Source organism: Lichenostomus cassidix, chromosome 6 (assembly GCF_008360975.1).
Source record: "Lichenostomus cassidix isolate B80296 chromosome 6, HeHo_3.0, whole genome shotgun sequence".
NCBI classification, from domain to species: Eukaryota; Metazoa; Chordata; class Aves; order Passeriformes; family Meliphagidae; genus Lichenostomus; species Lichenostomus cassidix.
In genome coordinates this window covers 9,451,663-9,475,546 of record NC_139487.1, presented here as the reverse complement: position 1 = coordinate 9,475,546, position 23,884 = coordinate 9,451,663, and the positions used below count along the sequence as shown (strand labels likewise).

Here is a 23,884-nt window from a genome sequence, read left to right as displayed (position 1 = left end):
AGGAATGAACTTTTTACGAGAAAGATTTCTTTCTGGATAACTCAACAGAGCAATTGTTTCTGTTAATCGTATGTTCCTGCCCTCAGCTGTGCCAGGGGTAATTTACACCACTCTCTTCAGTGTGCTGGCAGGAATCTTTTCCCATGGCAAGAACCACTGAATCAGCTCACTTATAAAATGATGGGATCTCTGGAGAAATGCTTCCAGTCATAAAGTGGCAATGTTTGTGGGTTTGATTCTCCACTGGGAAAAAGTAGGAAGTGGAGCACATCAAGATGTCTCATTTGCTCAGTCCCAGTACAGCCCATAGTCATATCCCCACCCCCTGGGGATCTGGTTTCTGTCTCTTGGCCACCTTGCCTCCCCTGGAGTCCCACAGGGGTACTCTGCTGTCATCCACCCCCAGGGCTGCTGGCATGGGAGGCTGTGCAGCAGCTTGGCTGACCAGGGCTCCATCTCTTGCTTGTGCCTTTGTGCTGCCAGGCCATTGCTGGTTGTTTCCAGTTGACCTTGCATTCATTCTTCTCATGTGGGGCCAAGTTGGTGGAATTTCCTATATTTGTAACTCACTAGTCTGTAACCACCAGCAGCACTACCTCATGCCTTAGATATGTGTGTTTTTACCACCTTTTATCATCTTTCTCCTTTGGCTGGTGTTTCATTATGATGTATGGTTCCTTGGGAGGAGATGTTGGACATAAATGTCAGACAGCATCATAAATCACACTCCTCTGCATGTTTTCCAAATTATTTTACAGTGGCTTTGCTCTGTAAAGACAAACCTCTCCAAGGACTATTGCTAGTGACTTCTTTTAAAAGGAAGAAATAGTTTTGTATGTCTTGAACTCGCACTTTTGTGTTGTCCCTCTTTTACTAAATACCAGGTAGTACTGTGCTTTTGTTCTTCCAAAGTATGAACTGTGCAAGCAATTCCATTTTCAACTGATCCAATGTCAATAAACAAAACAGTTGAAGTCTTCTGCAGAGTTTTAACACTGCTGCTCTCCTTACCATGTCTGAGCCAACATAGCAGATGTGGAAAGAGAACAGAGGAGTGGAGGCTGCAAATTTTAATGAATTGACATTCTCCCCCACCTGTCTTTTAGCCAATTCTGTGATATAAATTACACCTCTAATTTGGTTTAAAATTCTTTTTCTTAATTCTTATTTGTGCAGCTCTGCTAATGGAATTTAATTGTTGGGTCTTTTCCCACAGCCTAGTTGACTTGCATAAACTTTAGAAATAAAGAATGTGACCTTGTGAATGACTTTGCTTCTCTAAACCCAGAATAGAAACATACTAGAGCACCACTGTGTGTTGCTATACGTGTATATGTATTTATTTTAGCTTGAAAAAGAGGAGCAAGTTCCAGAGAAGAGCTCACCTTCAGATAATAAACAAGGAAAAGAATCTGGAGAGATTCTGGAAAACACAAGAAAAGAGAAGGTTGGTGACACATTGTTGGTGTAGCTGCTTTGAGAAAATGATTGAAACCCCAAGTTAGGTAGCACATTCTCCCAAATGAAATGTTAACTCCTCATGAAAAAACATGGAAAGGGTTTGGAGAAGGAGGTTGTCTAAATTAACTTGCCTTATCTTGACCTCTGCTTTAAGGGACAGATTTTCCTAATGTCTCCAGAACTCTTTTTTTAGTTACTCTTTGCCCATGTACATTGCTTCGCATACATAGCCCTTGGCAGTGGCAGCTGTAAGGAATGTATGCCCAAGTGAACTGGGTAACTTCACAGACTGTGCCCAAAAATAGGAGATGCAGTCAGTGAGTGGAGAAAGAGGGTACTATGATGAATACTTTTTAGAACATTGGCCTTATAAACTATAGATAGTAATGTCCTGATTGTTTCTGGTTTTAATTAAATAATGCCTTTACAACACCCCTACTGCTGCATTGCAATCAGGGAGAGCAATGTCCCTGGAATTCCTCCAGCTTCATATCTGTAGGGTCATGGGTTGATGGTCAGATATGGAAGATACTGATATCTGTTGCTGTAGAAAACTGATCTCCTGGCAAGAGCAGTGCCAACTCACAGAGTTTTCATGCTGTTTTAGGATTCTAGGTGGGGAAGTGTGGGAATGGCCAGAGAGGAGGAGAATACAGATTATTAATAGATTATGTGTACACAAGGAGTCTGGGAGCTGAAATCTAAGCTTCAAGTGTGTCTTAAAAGTAAGATATGCCTTTTAATTTTAAGACTTCTTAAGTCCAGTATTAGTGCCTGAGTCCTGTAAGTCTGTATAAATCTGTAATTGCATGTATAAAGTATTTCAGAACATGTACCTTGGAGTACAACTGTGAACCCATTTTTTCCTAAGGGTTAGGCCAGTGGCTAGCAGCACAGTCCCTGGCAGAGGGATCTTGCTGGTGGGAGGAAATGACTGCAGAAGGAAGCCACGTTTTCCCAGTCACCATATGAATTTAAAGGACCTGGTCCAGCAAAGTGAAAATGGCTCAAAGGGGGTTCAGTATATTTTCATTGCACTGAGGTGGAGGTAGAGGAAGGGGAGAGGTTCATTTCTGTGGGGATCACATAGTCGCATCAGTTGCATAACAAAGGGTAACAGATTGTGCCTCGCTCTCCTGCTTGGAGAAAAACAAGAAGCAGGGGACTAGAAAGACTGTAATCCCCAAGGCAGTTACGGAATCTCCACAAATGGAAGTTTATGTGATAATTCAATAGAAATTGCTTTTCCTTCTGCATAAGGTTTAAAATCACAACACCCAGGCATATCACTCTTCAAAACTAAAACACAGTAGGGGTTAGGCATGGCCATTCCAAGGTTCTTCCTGGTTTCAAGGACCACATTTTAACAGTGATGATTTATAATCACCAATCTGTCAAATGTTTTACATCTTTGTGACAGGACCGAGACTGGGAGAGTGGAAGTGAAATAGAAGGTGAGACCTGGTATCCTGCTAACATGGAGGAATTAGTGACAGTAGATGAAGTGGGAGAAGATGATTTAATTATGGAGCCTGATATAACTGAGCTTGAAGAAATAGTACCAGTCGATCAGAAAAATAAAGGTGCTTCAGAAATGTGTCCGTGTATGTCAACAGTGTTAGAACTGAAAAATGATCACAGCCACTTAACCAGGAGTGAAGACAAATTTGCCCATAAAGCTTTAGAAACAAATTTCAGAACAGCAAAGGGCAGTGCAGCTTCTAGTGGCTGTCAGGAAGATGATGAGGATGATGATAATGATGATGCTGTAACTGAAGCATCAAGCCTAAATCTGGACCCTGAACAGAAGCCAGAGGAATTGAAAGAAGACCAATCTGCTAAGGAGTCTGATCGTCAGCAGAAGGAAGGAAAAATTGATAAGAGCTCTGACACTCGTTTAGAGCCTGAAGATCACCATATACCTTCTGTTCATCTGAAAGAAGAGACTCTCCAGCTCTCTGATACATTTATAGATGATTACAAACAGATGGGATCACAAGGAGCTGAGAGCAGAGAAGTTACGGAAACGCTCATTAAAAACGCTAGTGAAGAAACAAGACATGGAAGCCAAGAGTGTCCAGAGGCCAAGGGTAACTACTGCTTTTTTTCCCCTCAGCTTGCAAAGAGCCTTGCATGTTTTCTCTGAGGGTAGACTGAAATTTATTGCTAACAAGAATAAGTGTTGTTAATAGTATCAAGGCTTGTCCTTGGAGCAGCTCAGTAAAAGAACCCCAGTGCCTTTAGCCAAGCTAAACCATTAGAGCCTCTTAGATGAATAGTGTAAAGGAAATATGATAAGCAGCTTGCAAGCTTTCTGAAAGGCATAAGCTGCTATAATTGTCATGTCAAGGTTCACATGAGTTTAGCTGAAGTCTTTCAGTGCCTTGCTAAATTTATTTTGAATTGTCAATGAAATGAGTGACAGTCTCTGAAGGTCAACAGAAAAGTATCTGTAATGTCTGGCTGGCTCCTGGACAAGGTGGGTATTCTTACACACTGTACTGAAGCATTAGTAACATGGATACCATGCACAGATTGTTACCTCTCAGTCCCTGTTCATGCAAATACATGCCTTTTGTCAGGACTTGCCTTATCATGTCCTGTTATCTACTGCCTGCTGCCTTTAATATAACTGATAGGATGTGCCGTGAGATAATGTCAATAAATGTAATCATCGCTGCCTATTAATATTTTAGCTGTCAGGAAAAGAGGGGTCTTGAGGGTCTGAAAGTCAGTTCAGTTCCTTGTCAAATGATACTAGAGCGAATGGGCTGTGCATAATGAGATGAAGTGAAAAACTACATTGACTATATTGGTCAGAAATACTCTTTTTTTAATTGCTGCCAGAGCCCATGTGATGGACAAGGGGTTGTGAAAAGAAGCTGATGGAAGATTTTTGAGGGTGCAATGCTGGAAATATTTCATGTGAATATCTGATTTTGGGCTAACTTCTTCCTCCAGGACAGATTTGAAACTCATTGATTTTCAATACTTACCTGTTTGGCCTGAAGACACTTTGCATATTCAGAGATAACATTGCCATGGGACTGGGTATGGCAAAGTTGACTCTCCTGGGCTTCCCAGGAAGCCAGCTGATGAAAGAGTTGGGTTTCTCAAAAGCATATTTACTAGTGTTTCCAGCATCTCAGCTTCCAGCTTGTCAGCAGGGAGCCTGGAAGCTCCGGGGCATCTCATGCTTCCCAGATTTCTGACATGGACTTGTTATCTGGGATCTGCAGTCCAAGGCTCTAGGCCCTCTGCAAATGCACCTGCCAGCTCAGAAGCACAGAAATCAACTTAAGTGGGACTTAAGTTGCTGCAAAGGCCCTGGGTGTCTTAAGAAAAGCTTTCTCGCTTACTGGGAGTTTTACAGGCTCTCTGTTGCAGTATTGGAATCCTGGGTTGGGCTTAAATTTAATTTGAAAGCTGACCAGTTAGGATTTTACATTGTTTTCTTTTAAGTCATGCAATAGACACATTTAAAACAGTGAAGAAAAATTCATTCTCATAGCCAGAAACTGCAGATCTTTGAACTACAGACTTGAAAGACAGGACGGGTTTGGTTTGGGCAAAATATGTTTGTTTTATAAGAAAATTTATCCCTTATCTAGGCGAAATTTGCAATGCAATAGAAATTTTGTCAGCGTAAGTGAGCTAGTTCTTTGATGTAAGGACTGAAGATGAGGAATCAGACCAGTTTATCTGTAATTCTGTGGCTCTATGGTAGCAAATTTCTCTATTTTTAAATAAAAGTAATTCATATGATAGGAATAATGGGAAGGGAGAGCATCTGTTCTTTTGACTGGCTGTATCTGCCTCAGCAAATCAATCTACTGTTTCCCACATCTTGAATCTCCTGCTGTGTCCATTAATGTCAGCCAGCAGGGACCAATCATCCCATCCCTACCATCCAGAAACCAAAATCTTTTAATGGCTGGGAGCCATAAAGCAGGAACTGTCCCTTGGAGAGGTGAGGATGGGGGAAGAGTGACTCCAGGGATAAGATGCCAATGATGCTGCAGGGTTCCTATAAAAGGCAGGTTTGGGGAATTGCTCTCATCAGGTCCTGCTGTCCCCACCATCTCAGCAGCCCCTGTGTCAGCCCAGCTCCACCACTGGTCATGCAGTAACATATGTGGTTACAAAGCTGCAGTCAGGCTATGCTTCTGCCAGAGGTGTGTAATGTTATAGCTCTATTTAGAGATTAAGATACAAAATACCCCTCCAAACGTAACATAAAATTGGAAATAGAGAAATGGTCTGCTGTAGTAGTACATGTAGTACAGCTGTTGGATTTGCACTAAACAGGCCTCTGATTTGAATGGAAAAGCTTTTTTTCCCCAGATTTTTCTTCATTTATAGATCCGTCCAGAAAGTGCTCCCAAAAAGTTTACAAGTGTCTCTTTAATAAACTGTTTTCATTCAATGCATTTATTCATTTGTTAAGCAAATTCTAGGTACTTGGAAATGAGATCTCTGGAATACCCGGAGGTAGAGTCTAAACAAAGGCCCTCTGCACCAGGCTGGGAACAAGAGGATGTCTTCACCGAGCTCAGCATTCCCCTGGGTAGGTTGGGCCGCCCACTGCAATACCCAGGGCTTGCAACAAGATGTCACTTTAAGGCTACTGCTATATTTATTTTTCAGAGCAGATGTGAGGAAAGAAGGAACAGGGTATATGACAGACGGGTAGCTGTTGAAAGAAATGGGCTTTTGATTATTGATCATTGTTATTTTATTCCAAATGAATGGCAAAAGGTAGCTGATGAGATGAAATAAGTTCTCTTGGACTATATATTAAATACATATGAAAAATTACTTAGTGATTTAAAAGACTTTGATATAAAAGTATAAGCAAAAGTATTGGCTTTACTGTGTAAATACTTATTATGAGTAAAACAACTGAAAGAAGTACATACTCAAAAGCAATCTGTGTAACTTAAACATAAATTTACTGCAAAAAAGTATTATTGCTTTTCTAGCCCTTGAGGTTACAAAGTGAAGTTTCAGCCAATATTATGAGAAGGTGCATTTTAAAATATGTATATCTGAGAGAGAAAAGAAAGGTGTGTTTTCAATGCAGAGGATTTTAAGGTACAGCTTAATATTGAAAAAATAGGGAAATCAGAGAAGTGAATCCAGGATTCAGTCTTCCTATTCCTGTCATTTAATTAAATAGCACATTTTTTCTTTGAAAACAAGTATTTTGTGGGAGGGGTAGGGTTTCGACTGACATTTTAATGAAATTCAGAATTTCTCAACAGGTGTGGAATTTGTGGTGCCTAGAACTGGATTTTACTGCAAGCTCTGTGGACTCTTCTACACGAATGAAGAGACAGCAAAGACAAGTCACTGCAGGAGTACTGTTCACTACAAAAATCTCCAGGTAAAAACACACCTGAAGCTACCTAACAACGAGCTCATGGGGTGGATTGTGTGTAAGGTAGATGATGCAATAAAAAATGAGTTTTTATTCTGTGGACAGAATTCAGATGAAGTGAAATTCAGGTAAGCAAACTTTTCAGTACTTCCAAATACTAGCACGCTAATTTCTCACTCCCAGATCCTTGAAATCAACTTCTGGATCGTGAGTAAAATGGGGCCAGGTGATAATTTGATCTTATCTACATTTGATCCTTGTCACTAGCATAGCATGCAATTCAAATCTAATTCCCTGTTCCAGAGGGTCCCAGATGTTTCTGTCACTGGGAGTGACCCCAACAGCAGCCTTTAGTACATCTTAATGTCAGGAGCACTAAACATGGCACTTGTCTGATAAGGTAGCCAGACCCGCGTCTGTGTTTGTGTGGCTTTCTCAGCGTGTTTCAGCTCTCAGCTCTCTGTGGCACATGGGCTCTGAGAGGCATTTCCTGTGACCTGCAGAAATCCCCTCCCTGTGTGCAGAGCAGTGTGGCAGCTCAGCCATGCAGAGCACGACTGCTGAGCAATTTCCATGAGGATATGCAGGAACATGTCAGTACTTGTTGCTCCATAAGAATAGAACAAAAACATGTCAGCAGTTGGTAACAGCACAGAGACCACATGTGCCTGCAGTTCAATCAAAGACCTGCCTTTGTCACTTTTCAGATGCACCATTGACAGAATCAGTCACGACAGCCTGAGCATTACCTGCCCCATGCCCAGGGCTCCTCAGGGTGGCCTTGGCTGCCACCCCCAGTCCCTGCCTGTGAGCAGGGTGTGTACGCTGCACACATGCTGGTGTTGGCATTCTCATACTCTTAGCAAAAGTCATGGCAGAGCAAGGCAGAGCTTCTCCTTCTTTTTCTCTGTTCCTTCCCTCTGCCCACAGTAGACAATGGTAACTCTGCTTCTCTTCAAGTACTGACTCTCTTTCCTTAGCTGGCTAGTAGGCATTGACTTTTCTGGTGATGTTCACAGTTAAATAATTTCTCTGGGAGAATTTTTTTCTTGGCTTTCCTGAAGGCCCATAGCTGTAATCATACAAAGGCCTCTGGCTTCCACAGGCTTCCTACAGACCTGAAATGCTTGCTCATAATGGAGCCTCCAAGTGCAAGCTTGAAAAACAGGTGCCCAGTTTGCATGCCTTTTTTTGCTTCATAGAAAAAAATCCAGAGGGACTCACCAGAGGTGGCACCACTCAGTGTAGGCTGTGTATCCCATGCAAGTCTGTCCCAAAGCAAAGATTGCAACTCCTGCCCCTGCCCCTGGAAATTGGTTCCATGGGAAGAAGAGGGATATTTTTTTTTAATTTTCTAAGTTATTTTCTTAGAGTCATAAGAAAGAAGGCCTAACTAAAACTGACTTAGTGTGAAAATAACTTCTTTTTCTCCCTGTTAAGACCTTTCCCATGAGTACTGTGGTAGATATCTAACACTGACTTGAGATAAAAGAGCAAAGACTATAAAAGCTGTTAAAATTAAATCAGTCAAATGCAGCAATAAAAACAGGCTGTGCTGTCGAGCCATACGTCTTATCTTACTAAATACAGGAAGTAGATGTCTCGTCCAACTTTTGCCTGCTCAAGTGGAAACTTAGCAAATTTTAAATCATTGTTCTGTGTCTCTAGAACCCTTTTAGTCACAATAATGCTCCTTTATGCACTCTGCAAGAAATACCAGTCTTTTCCTGTGATGATGCAAGTTAAGGAGTATCCACCAATATAGGAATTAGGGACTGTGACTGTAGTGGAGCTATGGGAGTGCTGCTGCAGGCTGTGTTCTGTTCTCCTGCCTCAATGCCAAATGCCATCGTCCAGTGACAACAACAGTGTCCCAAATGCTGTCACAGCTTTGAGCCTTTTATAGCTGATTTGCTACTCGTTGTCTCTCATGTGATCTCCTTGAGCCACATCCAAAATATATGTTCAGTGTTTGGATTTGAATGTGAAACAAAACATTTTGTTTGCCAATTTCCTTCCAAAAGCCTTGTTTATATGATGACAGTTTTGTCTTGAAGTGAAATAGCCAATTTCATCCACATATGATGTCCCTCGAATAACACCAATTTCTGATAAAAAAATCAACTGTTTCTTTATCAGTCTCACAGACTTTTTGTAATTTTTAATTCTCTTCATCATAATAAATTATATTCCGAGGTGGTATTTGTATTTGCAGATCCACTGCAATTCCCAGAAAATCCATTATTTGGCCATCCCTTCCACAATTACCACAGAAAGCTGTCACTATTCATCTGGTGGAAGCTACGTTGGCAACGCAATGCAGTATTTCATCCTGTTTTCTACTGGCTTTACGCAGGTTTTGTCAAAACTTGTATGTAAATTTAAAAAAAACCACATTATTTGCTTGACTGCCATTTTGCCATAAATTAATCTGAATCTGCGAACTTCAAAACTGGTGTTGGTGGTACTCATGATAGCTGACAACATCAGCTAAAGGCAGTAGATAAAACTCAGTCTTATGTTGGTCGGTATTCATTAAAAGCCCCAAAAGCATGGGTTATCTGATCCAGGGACAAGTGTTAGTGGTTTATTACAGTTCACGGTGTACAGGACACGTCTCCTGGCCTTTATGGACCCTATATCTCTGTATACTACTGTAACATTTACTCTGGCTTTCTGCCACATGGAATTTTGCACCCAGAATGGAGACTGAGGGTTGTGCAATTTCCACAGCCAAATCTCTCTATTCAGAGTAACAAGAGTGCAGACATCACTTTGTCATGGCTATGTCCATTTGTTACCAATCCTGAGTCCCTTTCACATGAACCTCTTACATTCAAAACTTGTATTTACATGAGAGAAGCTGGCAATTCTAACACAGCCCTTAGTATTTTTACATCCATTTCTCATTTAATCCCTTCCCCATGGATGCCAAAGGGAAAGCTGTATTCTGGGGAAGTTCTGCAAGTAGATAAAATTTTGCAGTGATGGGAAAAGGTATTTTCAAAATAAGTCAGAATGAGTAAATAGGTAGAAAAGGAGTTTTATGATCCTAATAATGTGCAGGTCAGTTATTTTTGCATGTGATGCATGTGATGTGTGTAAGTCATTAGTAAGAATACCTCTACATTATTATGTGGGAATTTCCCATGTGTCTCTGCACTAGCTGCTGCTGAAGAAGCTTCTTTCCATCCATTTCTATGTCTGCTGACCTTGAATAAATAATTTGAGCACTGTTTTCAGACCCACAACTGTTCATCATCCATTTTGTGTGCAGCTCTGCCAACTAAGAGCACTGCCAAAAGGCTGAAAGCCTCACTGGCCATGTCTGTTCTTTTAAATCTCACTGAGTACCTAAAGCAGTGGAAGGCTTTATCTTAGAGAAACACAATAAATGTAAATACTCTAGCCAAACTGCTAAATTGTGTTAATTATTACTGAGTGTGATTATTCCGTTAAAACAAAATGTTCCTGTACAAAAGGTGTATCTCTGAACTGCACATGCTGAAAATGTAATATATAAACTTTAAATCATGACTCTGAAATCAGATCTATTTTCTGACACACCAGTACTTTCCTAGCAGAATTCAGTTGACTCAGTGGAGTTAGTTCCTGCCCCATTGCATAGGGAATAGAGAAAAGGTGAGATCTCCTGGTTCTGTCACCAGTTACCCCCATGGCACACGGTAAATCACGGAACTTCTGAGGCTCTGCATGTATTCAGGCAGTTTGCCTGACACAACCATATTTTCTGGCTTGAGTTTTCACCAAAATGGGGCTTCTATGTGCCTTCTTTCCTTTTGAGATGCTGGAAGAATTAGAGCTCCAAAAAGGCATAAAGAACCCCATGTTGAATATTTTCAGTTTTGGTAACAATGCTTTGGGTTTTTTATGTGATTGCAGAAGTATCTATCCCAGCTTGCAGAAGAAAGCCTGAAAATGAAGGAAGAAGGCAGCCCTCTGCCTCAGGATGACACTGGCATTGTTCCTCACTTTGCAAAGAAAAAACTGTGATGCAGATGAACTGGAAGAGCTGTAATGAGTGAATGCTGATACTTTTTTTTTTTTTTTTTTTTAATTTCTATTATATAACTGTCAATTTGCACTGTACAGAGGAGGGGAAATAAAGAGCATGTTCCATGCATCTATGCCCAGAGTGCCATTAAAAACCAAAATGCCTGAAACTGTTTCCCACGGTGAAGCAATGCTGGCATATCTGTTAGAAGTGGAGCAATTCTTTCTCACACTCTGCGTGCTGGGAGTGGTTTCCTAGATTAAATCAGAATTCTCAGGGATTCTTAAAGTTTTAGTTCTGATGTAACACGTCAGTCAGGTGGAGTACTTAGAAGCACTCAGCATCTTCCAGTGGACGCTGGAAGGAAAGGAGATGTGACTATAAATAGGCTTTAATGTTGCTTAAAATACCTTCAGCCATTTCACTCATTGCCCCAATGAGAAGTAGGATTTGCATAGGCTATCTAAAGTCATTGTGCTAAAACTAGTCAGTAGATGGCATAATGTAAACCCCATCAGCATCCACCTCCATGTCTTAGAGCTTGGTGAAATGACAAAATGTTTGTATTGTCGAGCACTGACTGTACACTGCTGGTGTTGTGCGAATTCCGAGGGAGCCACAGTCTGTCCCAGGGACCTCAGAGCCTGAATCCAGCACAGCAAGAGCAGTTCAAATGCATGTGCTGACAGCCAGCCTGCTCTGGCTTCAGCATTTTCCATGGTGTGGTCAGGGTGTTCTCCAGGGACCGTTGTGTTTGAAACTCTTCTTTTTGATAATTCTAAAGGGTGCCAACTTTGAGTCTTACAGACTTGAAACTCTCATGAGAGGCTTTTAAAGTGCCACATGTTTGGACCATGTCTCTTTTAGACATTTCATTCAAGATCCTGGCTTTTGGGGTCTTTTTGTTTTCTTTAAAGCTTGCTTTTCCTCAGCTTGGCAATGTTGAATTTTCCTGGTTTTCATGGAAAGAGGCCAGACTTCTAATATTGTTTTTGTATTTTATTTCCCTGAATTTTTTTAAGGTGAATACAGCAACTGATGGCTCACAGAGCACTGCACTGAGAACACAGGATGCACCAGCAGCTCTGGCATTATTATGAGCTATTGTTTCTGCACAGTTGTTGCTTAGTATTTTGCAAAGTCCCTTTGAAATGCACTGTACAAGTTTCTGGTTCATTTCAATAGGGCTTTGTGTACTAAAGTGAATACGCATGCAAACCATTGCCAGGATTGATCCCAGAGTTTATAAAATGGCCCATGCAATCTGGGTAGATGGGGATTTGAAGGCATTTCCATTCTTTGCCTGACTCTAATATTCATCACAGTATGTTCTGTAAAAATTGCTGGTACTGGATGTCCTGTTTAGATGTTGTGCAGAGGAAACAGTTTCCCAGAAGGTTCTAGCTATCCCTAAGAATGACAGGGATGTTGCACAATATTGCAAAGTGGTTAAGTTGCCAAAACTGCTTCCACCAAAGTATTTGTTCCATTATGTCTTGTGCCAGCAGCTGTGCTCATTCTCTGAAGTACCCTGTAGCCAGGCAGTGTCTCTCAGAGGTGCCTGGTGTTGTTGCCTGAAGCCCTGTTCCATTTCATGGCCTGTGCTTTCTACTCATTTTTACCAGAGGTAGGTTCAGATTTCATATTTGGAATTCCTGTATCTTGCAATTTGAGGGATTCTTTGCATCCCAGATTCAGACAAAGCCTACCAAAAGAGAAGGGGAAATGAAAAACATTACAGCCTAAATCCTCCTTTGTCCAGGCTTGAAGTATGTTTCAACTTGTGTCCATCTGTCATTTAAAACAGCTAGTTTTGTTTTGTGGGTTGTTTTTTTGTTTGTTTGTTTGTTTGTTTTTGGGGTATTTGTTTGTTTGTGTTTTGATTTGGGGGTTTTTTCTCTCTCTTTTTTTTGGGGGGGGGGGAGGAATTGGTTTTTTTTCCTGTGGAGAAGAAAAAACCACCAATATTGCAAACCAGGTATTTTTCCTTCAAGGGTTGGGTTTTTCTTTGACTGTTTGTTTTTCACATTGCAGTGAAACTTGAGCACAGGGCTATTAGGACAAGAGCTTATATTGCAGGCTGTAAGATGATGAAAATGGCAGTAAAGATTGTGCAATTGTCTTCTAAAGTGCAGCTCTGAAGCTGGTCATGTATCATCTGAATATGAAGTTCCCTTCATGCCCTTCAGCACAAACTGAGCACAAGGGAAGGAAATCACTACAAATGCAAGCATCAAATCTTTGAAGCTAACCCTCCTATCAAACTGGGGCTCTCACCAGCCTAATGGGAGCTTGTTAGACCATGTGGTTAAGCTTAATTGGATGTGAGACATAGCTGACTGTATATCAAAGTCATATGCCTCCAGCAACTTTATCCCCAGGTAACCTCAAATGAGAAAAGTATCACTGTTATTATTCTTTATTTGTATTGCAGCAGAAGCTACAGGTCCACTGCCTTTATTATAGGCAAGGCACAAATCCACAACAAAGACTTTCCCAGGCCAAAGAGCTTTAAATCACACTTTCTGAAAACAGACAACAGGTGGATACAGGCAGGCAGGGAAAGCAGCAGGTAACCATGAGATTTTGACTGGCAGCAGAAGAATAATTAAAATGAGTGTTTACCCAGGGGCTTGTTTTTGGATTTACAGGAGATGATTCAAACTACTTTCCCCCTCCTCTGGTTCTGAACCAGGTTTGCTCCCATTATTCACAGTTTGCATTTAAGCTCCTTTTTTTTCCTGGACAGTTGCATTAGGAATGCAAAATCCCTTCTTGATACAGTGGGTCTTGGTACCCTTTAGTGCCCAGTCATTTAAGTTTCAGGCTCCAGAGGTGGAGTCTTGACCAAGGCTCAGCAGGAAATGTCCTGGCTCCAGATAGCTTGTTTGGGTCACAGCTACAGGCCCTTGCTTGCCACCGAGGAAGGAGGAGGCTCTAGATGGCATCTCTGCCCTGTGCAGCTTCCTCCTCTGGAGGGAGATGACTCAGGTGAGCAACGCAGGTGCAGAGCCCAGCCCCACAGATGTCATCAGAGCCAGACATTTGTAGAGGTGGTTTGGGCACCCCATCCCTTTGGGCTCTGTCCTGACAAAACAGCAATCTGCAAAATCCTGGGAATAGCCAAATGGCCATTTCCCTTTCCGAGAAGGTCCTTTCACCCCAAAATGTCAACAGCTGAAAGCAATCCCAAGTCTCAAGTAGCTCCTAATGATGCCTATGATCAGTTATTCAGCCCGATGCACTTTGAGAACTCAGAGATAATCTCCTTCCCTCTCCAACAGGCCATCATACAATGCTGACAGGCACTCAACTCCTCAACTTCTCTCTACTACCTATTTTGCTGAGGAAGAATTCTGCTGTAGGCAGCCCCTTACCTTCCTCAGCTTGTGTAAAAATGTGTTGTTTCTTTTGGTTTATTGTATTTAAAATCTTGACTTTTTTTTTAGTTGGCATAATTCATCATCGCTATAATCCACGCTGTTTATCTGTTTATTTATATATATATATATATATATAGCACAAAGCAGGCTCAGGTCTAGCCAAACAAATATTGATATTTAAAAAGGAGCTTCCTTAATATATCAAAACCATTTCAATACATCTCTACCAAAGATTGCACTTTTATAATAGGGAGTATGTTTTTCATCTCTGTGAAATCTGTATTGATCTCATATAGTCTTTAATGTCAATCTGCAAACTACTTTCTTTGAAGAAAAAAATGAAATAATTAAATATTTGCCCCATTAGATCAGACAAAGTTTCACATTGGCTTTAACACTAAATTAGTGTTAGGCTGGTTATATTCAGGGGTTTTTTTCTATTCTCTAAGGATTAAGGCTGTGATTTGTTGAATTATACTTGAACTGGACCAGATGTACTATTTATTGAGCTTATATAATCTTGTTAATTTAAGTTTTGGTTTGTAAACAGTTGAAATTTGTTAGTATGTTTAATTATGTAGGAACTGTCACCAATATTAACTGATCTGTGTAACTGATTGCAAAGTGTTTCAATTTGTGTTTCTTAAAAAGAAAGATTTTAATAAAGAGAATATAAAGCGTATACGTTGGTGGGCAATTGTCCCAGAAACAACATGCTTCTAGCTTCCCAGGGGATCTATTAAAAATCAAAATGAGTAAAAGATCGTTTAAAGGGTAAGAATGAAGCAAGGGGACAAAAGGTTTGCTTTTAAATATAATTTCTACAAGTTGTGGTTGGTGGTTCTTGCCAGGGAGCTCCCGCTGTACAGATTGCGAGTGATTGCCATCAGCTGGCACTGAAGTTGAAGTGAGCACATCTCAGCAGTTCACTCTGTAATTATTATTAATTGCTATTACCCACTCCTGTCCCTCTAGATATGTCCTCACTTCCCTTTTACTTGTTATTTCCAAATGAACTGGGCAAGCTGTCTGTTCCCACTGGCTTTTTGCTGTCTCCATCCAGGTTGTCTTCTCAGCCTTCTGAAAGCACCACATAAAATCTTCCCCAGCCAGGCACTTTCTCTACATTATCTCAACCTAAGTCCTTTAAGTTTGCCCAATTACTCTGTTTCCCTTGTGCTCCCCCTCTGCCTTTCCTGATTTTTCTTCCTTTCAGCAGTGTCCTTCCCATTGCCACCCCAGCTATACAAAGACCTTTCCCTCTGGCCTTCTCCCCAGCTCACCACCACTGCCACCAACCAGAGTGCCTGGGAGGAAATACTGAGCCTCAGCCAGGGTGACGTAAAGAGACTCTTGTACTAAATGTTTAAAGAATGCAATGAGGACAAAAGCTGAGGGGAGTCTTTACCACCAGATTTGATGAATTCATTCAGTGGAAAACACTGGGAGGAAAACTGAGACAAGGCAATATCTGGTCCATGTGCAAGGCAGGGGATGGGGCACTATCAAAGCATGAGCTACACCTTCCTGCCCACTCTCTGGGGAAAAAATGTGTCCTGTCTGCCCCACTGAATGGCTGGGGAAATGGGCAGAAAAGCTGGAAGTTTTCTGACTCTGCAGCTCATGAAATCAGTGTATTTAAAGTAACTGTTTTGCAGGTGAGGCACACATTATTTTAAGCCCAAATGGTTTCAGTTCTTCTGTCCTGGATGTATTGAAACCTTTGTTCATGTGGTACCATCTCGTTGGAGCTATGAACCTCTTGCTCTAGAAATCAGGTAAATGACATCATATATCCATAACAACAACAAAAACAACAACAAATCCAAACTGTGGAGTTCAAACACAATGTTTCAAGTCCAGGTTTTGTTATGCTTAAAATTCTTGGTGTAAAAGGGAATTTGGGTCTGGAAAACTTCACAGGTGAACAAAACACCAGCTTGGCCTTTTGACACAAGGCTGTGACCAACCTCATTTGGACAGCCAGGTTGTAATCCAGCAGGGCTGTCCTGCCTGCCCTGCAGAGCAGACCAGGTCAAGGCCATCCCAAAACAGGAGCCCCCCATGGGAAGCTGACTAGGAGGGAGGACTAGGAGGAGGGCCATGCAGGGAGCTGGGGCTGGTGCTGCCTGCTTTGGGCCAGGCTGATGTGGGGCTTGGCCAGTGGGCACTGCCCTGGCACATCAGCTGGGCTGGTGGGCACTGTGTGCAGCAGCCTCCCCCCTCCTGCTTTTCCAGTGCCCTGGGACTCTGCTGTGTTTGTGCAGCTGGCAGCAAGAGCAGCCTCAGAGAACAGGTTTGCCTTGGCTTACTTTCCTACATCCGACTCCACCAGTCTCCACTTATCTGTGTCAATAGGTCGAGCTCTCCTCATGTGCTTGGCTCACCTGATGCAATGCTGCAACATGCAGCCATGGGAGCACGTGGTTAAGTATTTGTGGAGGGAAAGTTGCCCTGGTTGTGCACAAGAGAGGGACTCGACAAGAGACAGGTATTCTCCCTAAAGTATCTTAGTGGAATGGGTAATGCAGCAGTGAAACACAAAAGAAATATCCACAAAGATCAGCATTCAATGGCCTGAAGTTGTGTTAGGGGAAGTTTAGGTTGGATATTAGGAAAAGGTTCTTCATCCACAGGGTGGTTGGGCTCTGGAAAAGGCTCCCAGGGAACTGGTCACAGCACCAAGACTAATGGAATACAAGCAGCATTTAGACAACAGAACATGGTGGGAATTTTAAGGTTGTCTAGGAGTTGGACTCAATCCTTGTGGATCCCTTCCAACTCAGAATATTTTGTGATTCTGTTATCCTCATTGCAGGACCTAAGCTGGCCTTACTGACCTGGTGGTCAGGAATCCTCCCCAGCTTTCCTGCCATGTCCCACCTCCCCTTTGCTTGCCTTCAGCAGTTAGCTTACAGGTGCATTACAGCTCTGGCAATCTGACCCCAATTTTTATCGAACACAGTCTTGTACCAACCTGACATACTCACAGCACCACGGGAACCTGACTTCCCAGAAGCAGAAGTGAAAGTAGAGGTAGTTTCCATTTCTTCCTTCCTACCTGTCCCCTTTTACTGCCAACATGAGGGTCAGTAGGGCCCTGGTGGGTGTCCCAGGAGTTGGGAGCTGGCAGGGGAGTAGTGGGGCCACCAGGAAGATGGTTTTCTTAGGGTTGATCTGCACACAATTGCATCAGCCTTCTGCAGACATTTCTAATCAGATACCCAAAGCCAGCAGCTCTCTCAGTTCACATCAGGCCTGTTCTGGTTAAAGGGCTGTCTGTCAGGAGCAGCACTCAGCTACCTGAAGTAGCTTCCTTTAAACTGAAATAGGAGCATACATCAATTTTTAATTAACTGGATCATCTGAATGAGTGAGCACGTCCAAAAGCTTTTTGTGAACTAGAAAGCTGCACAGGGCATGATGATTTCAGCCTATTAAATGTTTAAATAATTGCCAGGCAGAGTCTTGGACACTATTCCTCAAGGTAAGACAGTATCAGCAGCACAGCCCTGGGTCAGAAGGCAACTTTCTCAGCCTAATTTCTTCCCTGTGCCTTAGAAACAAAGGCTCTTGTTTAAAAGCTGCCCTCCCCTTGTTCCCAAGCCTTGTTTGAGGACATACATATTAGTTCCACCTTCCTTAAACACTGTCTTCATGTCTTTAAAGAACACAGGAAGCCTGTTTTGTTTGTGGGTTTCTTCTCTGGCTGGGCTGCTTTTGCACTGCAGCTGGTTTATCTTTGGCAGATAGCAACGTGTTCCTGGCAGCAAAGTTTCACCTTGAGATCGGGGGGTGTAGCCACACTGTGTTTTGCACACCTGTGGTGGGGAACTAGAACTGTTTGTGTCACTGCTGAGATGTGAAAACCAGTTTCACTGCAGTACTATTGTAGAGGTCTTGGCTCCCAAGGCGTGGGCACGCTGGAGGGTGGGGGTGTGTGTGCATGTGTGTGCACGAGCAAGGCTTGTGCTGCCTTGCATGGACGTTAGCATTGAGCAGCTGGCAATCAGACATAGTTCACCATTACAATCACGAGTAAAGTTGTTTTGGTGTGCCAAGCTGAGTTTCTAACCTCCTTATCTACCCTGTTCACTGTTACTTCCCACAACACTGTCTGTAGGTAGAGGCTGTGGTGATGAGCTTGCCAAGACATGGCTGCACCAAGACGTTCACAGGGACTGGTGACAGTGTTCCCCAAAGTGCCTTTGCCACCAAGTGCAGAGACTCTGGAAAGAAGGCAGACCTAAAAGAGGTGTGCTCAATAGCAGAATGAGAAGAAAGAACACTGAGACCAACAGTAAGAGCAGTCCAGGTCTGTCCTGATGCTAACAGGGATCAGCACCACTCCAGCTGAGCTATTCCAGTTACCATTCCAATTACCTGATTGCAATTGGGACAGATTAACTCAGGTAGGCAGGATATGCTAGATATTAGTCTTCTAAAATACCACCAAGGCATCCAGGATGATGTAAATGATACCAGAAGCCTTCTCCTTCCTTTTATCTCACTAATTAGCCTGGGGGTGGGGTGGGGGACCCCTGAGGATGGGGAACAAGGGGTGTTTCAGTGAGACAGGGTGGGGATTTGCCATTGGATGTTCCTCTCCCATGCCAGGCACAGCAGGCAGCCCAGCTGCCACAGGGACACAGAGACCTGGCAGTGCCTTGTGTGACTGATTCCAGGCAGTGTGTGAAATAGACCCAAGAAGTCTGAAATAAATGGGTAGGACTGTGTTCATGGGTATTTCCACCATCAGGCTGATGTCCCTGTGACTGCATGTTCACAGGCTGTGAGTTACATGCTTCTCTGCTTTTCTCTTCCTGCAGAGGCAGGTACTGATTCATGAGCTGCTGCTGTAGTTCAGCCATCAGCTTGTCTCCTCCCAAACCCCTTCCATGGGGTCTGATCTCAAAACCAGTAGTGAGAGTCTGGTTGAATTGAAAACTACTTGAGCACAAAGTTAAAATACCTGTTTAAAACATCAGCAGATGAAAGCAGTGAGAGGAAGCACTGGGCTCTGCCAGCCTGGTGAAAGGAGAGAAAAAAAATAACCTTAAGTGAAAGAAACCCTTCAGAAATACTGTTTGGGGATGTTCCTTCCAGGAGCTGCTCTGTCTCTCTGCACTTGGGGTATGTTCACACCATGGCGAGGAATGGCATGATCTTACTTTCATTAATCCCGTCTTGTCAGCCAGGCAAAGCGGGAAGTAAATTCTGTTTGCTGAAAGCACCATGCAGGTGGTCTTAGTAAGTGCATGTTGGCTCAGCAAGAGCAGGGAGGTGTGAGCAGGGAGTTGGGATGGATCAGCTGGTACCCAAACTAGAGCCACTGTGGTGTCCTGCTTGCTTGTGATTGTGTGAATGAGCCTGAAGATGCAGACAGGATAAAGCAGAGTGATGCTCAGGAGGGTTTTGAAGCTCACATTTGCTCCTACTTGGTCCTGGAGGCTTTCAGCAAAGACCACCTGCTGAAACAAAGAAAAATCACTTTCAAGGGACCAAGTCATATTCAAACTCTTTCAATGCCCTTCTGTGATCTTGTGGAGCCTTTGAATTCCTCTCAACCTACAAGAGGTTTACTGCAGTGCAAAATGAGTTCCCAGAGCAGAAAGATGCTCCTCTTCCAAGGGGATATGGGTTGTTGAGGCTTCAGGTAATGCTTCAAGGTGAGTTGTCATACATGGCTAAAATAATCTTTTCCCACCACTTTCCTTGTGTCAGCATTTCTAGAGCTCCAGTGCATTGTGGCTGCAAAGTTCAAAGGCATATTGGAAACCCCAAGTCCCAAAAAGCCAGGAGTCAGCCCAAGCCCTGCCCCGTTTCCCAAGACAAAGTTGTTTGCCAACTATTTCTTTTCTTACTTTTTTTTTTTTTGTTAGCCCACAAACTTGAGGATCTCTTTATTCACCTCCGAGGTTTTTTGAGCTTTTAGGTTGTACTAGTTTCATGGTTTCGATTCTTTCATCCACAAAACCTTGAGGGCTAGGGCCATACTTTGTTTATAAATGAAAGCTAAAATTCCCTTGTTTCAAGGAGCTGGGATTTTAGGATAAAATCCCCAAAGCACATAAATTGTGATAAAATCACAGGAGTTGCCAGCCGTGCACAGAGTCTCTTCTGTTTGGAAGAGGAGGCATTGGACTGCAGTGAGCTGCAGGCATCACTAGCTACTGTCATTTTAGTGAGTCAAATAAAAATAATATTGTGGTTAAACATATTAACTCCGCAGGCCTAACTAAAGAAGATAACCTCATCCTTTTCTATCTGCAGTGCTTCACAAAATAGCTGCCTTTGTAATCCTCCGGATTAATGTTCACACTCAAGCACTATGCCCCAGAAGCCTCTGCATCCCTGGCAGAGCGCATTTAAAAGGATAAAGGCTCTCTGGGATGCAGAGGAGGCTGGTGCCAGCCAGGCATCTCCTGGGACACGTGGCTGTGGCTGCTTCCAAACCAGGAGCATTTCAACCCAAGTAATCCTCCTTTCTTCCCTCTCATTCCTCTTGGCTGTTGCTTTAATTTCAGTGTCGTGCCGCCTTTCACGTAGCCCCCCTCAGCCTGAATCAGATCCCTATTGTCTGTGTTGTCAACACAGCTGTTTAAATCCCTTCCCCCAAATACCCCTGCTTTCCAGAAAGCTCCGGCCTGCAAGGCCCAGGCGCTGTTCTGAGTTTGCAGCTTTCTCTCCAGGCTGAGCTCAGATTCCTGTTTGGACCAGCACAAGCTCAAAACGGAAACAAACTCAGGAAAATGCTGCACTTGAGCAAAGCCTGATGCTCCCTGGCTGCCTGCTGGAGGCTGCTGCAGCCTGAGACTGACGGGCAATGCAGAGCAAAGCGAATGATTAGCATTATTAAAAATGCTTTGCAATTATACAGCACCTTTTCATCTAAAGATTTCAAAGCTTTGTAGCACTCACACAAAGTTACTTATTATCCCTGGCGTTTAGCAGAGTCAGGAAACGCAGGAAAGCAGCTAAGTGACTTGCCTTAGGTCATGCAGTAAGTCGGCGTCAGAGGTGGGAACCCAGCCCCGAAGTGCTGACTCTGTGGCTCATGCCCCAACGAGAAGACACACCCCACCTTCTCCTGCAGGGAGAGTGCCAGGCCAGATCCTCGGGGTGGGCAGAGATGGGGGAAGCACTCGGCCCAACCAGAGGGTCAGCACAGCCTGGGTAGTGCCCTGGAGACACCTGGCTGGGAGCAGCACTCACCATTCCTAAGCCCTGCTCCATTCCCCAGGAGCCCTGTGCACACAGCTGAGGGGCTGCTGTGGGATCTCTTGTGCTGCAGTCCAGCTTGCCTTGCCATGGTGTGGGGTGGGTGAGTGCAGCCAGCGACCTGGAGGGCCTGGAGGGAAGGTGTGGTGCCATGGGCTGAGCAAGGCCACTGCAGCCCCAAGGCCAGCACAATCCCTCCAGCCCACTGGCCACACTCACATGGGAAGACCATGAGGACCTTCCTTGACAGGGGACAATTCAATCTCCGTGCCCTGGGGGAACACTACTGAGGACCAGAGGTAGTTTTCCCTATATCAGCACAGCAGCCAAGCTGCTGCTCTCCCATTAGCCCTGACTACAGAGAAGGTGCAGCAGCACTGGCTCCCTCCAGGCCAGGTGGTCCAAGCCTGCCAAGGAGCCTGGATATGCATTCAGACACCTGCCAGGAGATCAGGAGATGTTACACTCTTTGGCTGCCTCAGCAGGCTGGGCTGTGGGAGGCACTGGGTGCCAAACCTTTGTGCCTTGCAGCAACAGAGCTGAAAATGTCAAGTCCTTGTATGCTGACACTTCTCTGGCTTCAGTCCAGTGGTGGGATTTAGGGACAATGTCCTCTATGCTGGGAGGAAAGTCAGAAGGAGGGAAGAGGAGAGAGGGAGAAAAAAGCAGATATGAAATGGGATGAAGAGAAGCAGGTAGACCTTTACACTTCACTGGTTAGGAGAAGGCTTTGGCTGAATCTCTTGGCCCTAATGAGGTAAAATACCTTGGTGTTTACCACAAAATATGACTGGCACAGTTATATCTATAAGGTAAAAAAAAAAAAAAGAAAAAAAGGGTAAAAAGACCAACTAATCTACTTCTGCTCCTCCACTGAGCTACTTATTTTTACTCTAGAACTATGATGAAATCCACTTTGGTCGAATCTTTTCTTGGAGACTTGAGATGCTGCAGGTTTTTTAATCATAAACAGTACCCTGTTCAAAATATTATATCCCCTTTATGAAGGCAGGCGTGACTGATACAGCTTCAGACTTCCAAGGGGCATATTTAAATAAATAACAGGAACTAATCCATATAGTCAGCTTTCCTTAGGAGCTTGGGGATTTACATGTCTAAATTTCACTGCGATGAGACTCCAGGACAGGGGATAAAACTCTAGTTAACTTCACCGAAGATAAAATCCAGGCAAGGGGAAAAGCTTAAAGACAGATGCTGCAGTTGAATGAATTTATACCCCAGAAATGATACTTAGAAGGAATAGTCATTACAAGGAGTCATTTTAAAAAGCAAAAGAACTGATTTGGTATAAAAACCATGTCTCAAAAGTGAGTTGGAGTTTTGTGTTTTACAGGACATTAATAAAAAATGGGGAAATGTTTTTCCTGGTTGCATATGGCTGAAGAAAACAGGAGGAAAAATAGATTATATGGGATAGAGGTTAATATATATTGGGTATGTGCAAAACCTGAACTCAAACTTTGCTTTAACTTTTGCTGAGGATGTTAATCATGTGGCTGCAGAGGTGAGGTATAATAGGATGGGGGTATGGAAATGTTCATGGCCAGGATAGAAGCAAATCTCAGGGCTGCTTCCTGTGCTGAAGGCAGAGGAACGGGCTAATCCACATGCCAGAGCTCTGGAAGAACTGGCCCGATGTCTTTAACAGGTCCCTCAGTCAGGGACAGGAGAACTGCGAACCTGTACAGAAGTGAACTGATTTAGACATGAACAGGCATGAAGGTTTCAGCTTAATAGTATGGGGACAGATTCAGAAAAAAAGGTGAAGGAAAGGCTAGCAAAAGAGAGGGAGGTAAATGGCATGAGATGAAATGGGTTTATCAAACCCCTTTTTTTTCTTAGGTAAGGCAAGCTGCAAGCCATTTGCTTAGGGAAGGAAGTGGGGTGAATCTCACTGCTTTGGACTTAAAATGCACATTTCATATGGTGCCATATAGAAAGTTCTTCAGAAAAGGCAGAAGTGATTTTGCACAAGGTATAAACTCAGTAAAGAACTGGTGTAAGAGTAGCAGGGCTGTCAGGCTGGAGGGCAGTTACCAGGGGAGTGTTAAACATCACTCTGCAGATCTGGCAAAGTGCTTTTGTAAATGAGTTCAGTACTAATGTTACTGGAGAACTGGTGATATTGCTGATGACAGAAAATATGAAGCAACCTCAGGACAAAGGAGGCTTGAGATATTACACAGAGAAAGGTAGAGAGCAGAAAGTGGTGGTCATAAGCACAAATTACCAAAACCTTTTCTACAAGCTCCCTGGCAGCTCACAGTTTGATCACCAAATAACTGACTTGCCAACAGTGGAAATAGGAAGTGAGAAATGCAGTCCTGGGAGGCAGCAGGAGAGGTGCAGCCCAGGCTGCAGTGTAGGCTGGGGTGAGTTTGAGGAGAGGCTATCTCACTTCAT

At 43.3% G+C, this 23,884-nt stretch overlaps 1 protein-coding gene across 8 annotated transcripts in view; it reads left to right on the top strand.

The window, feature by feature from the left end:
* RBM20 (RNA binding motif protein 20) overlaps positions 1-14,921 on the top strand; it is a 103,898-nt gene extending 88,977 nt beyond the window's left edge. For 7 of the 8 annotated variants that reach the window (XM_085064874.1, XM_085064873.1, XM_085064875.1 and 4 more), the window contains exons 10-14: positions 1,349-1,447; positions 2,882-3,551; positions 5,909-6,028; positions 6,726-6,847; positions 10,745-14,921. In XM_085064874.1, the coding sequence (XP_084921000.1) occupies positions 1,349-1,447; positions 2,882-3,551; positions 5,909-6,028; positions 6,726-6,847; positions 10,745-10,855 (1,122 nt within the window). In that variant the 3' untranslated portion in view covers positions 10,856-14,921. The remainder of the gene's footprint in view (positions 1-1,348; positions 1,448-2,881; positions 3,552-5,908; positions 6,029-6,725; positions 6,848-10,744) is intronic. The other variant, XM_085064878.1, reaches the window with a different exon arrangement.
* Positions 14,922-23,884: the final 8,963 nt, after the last annotated feature.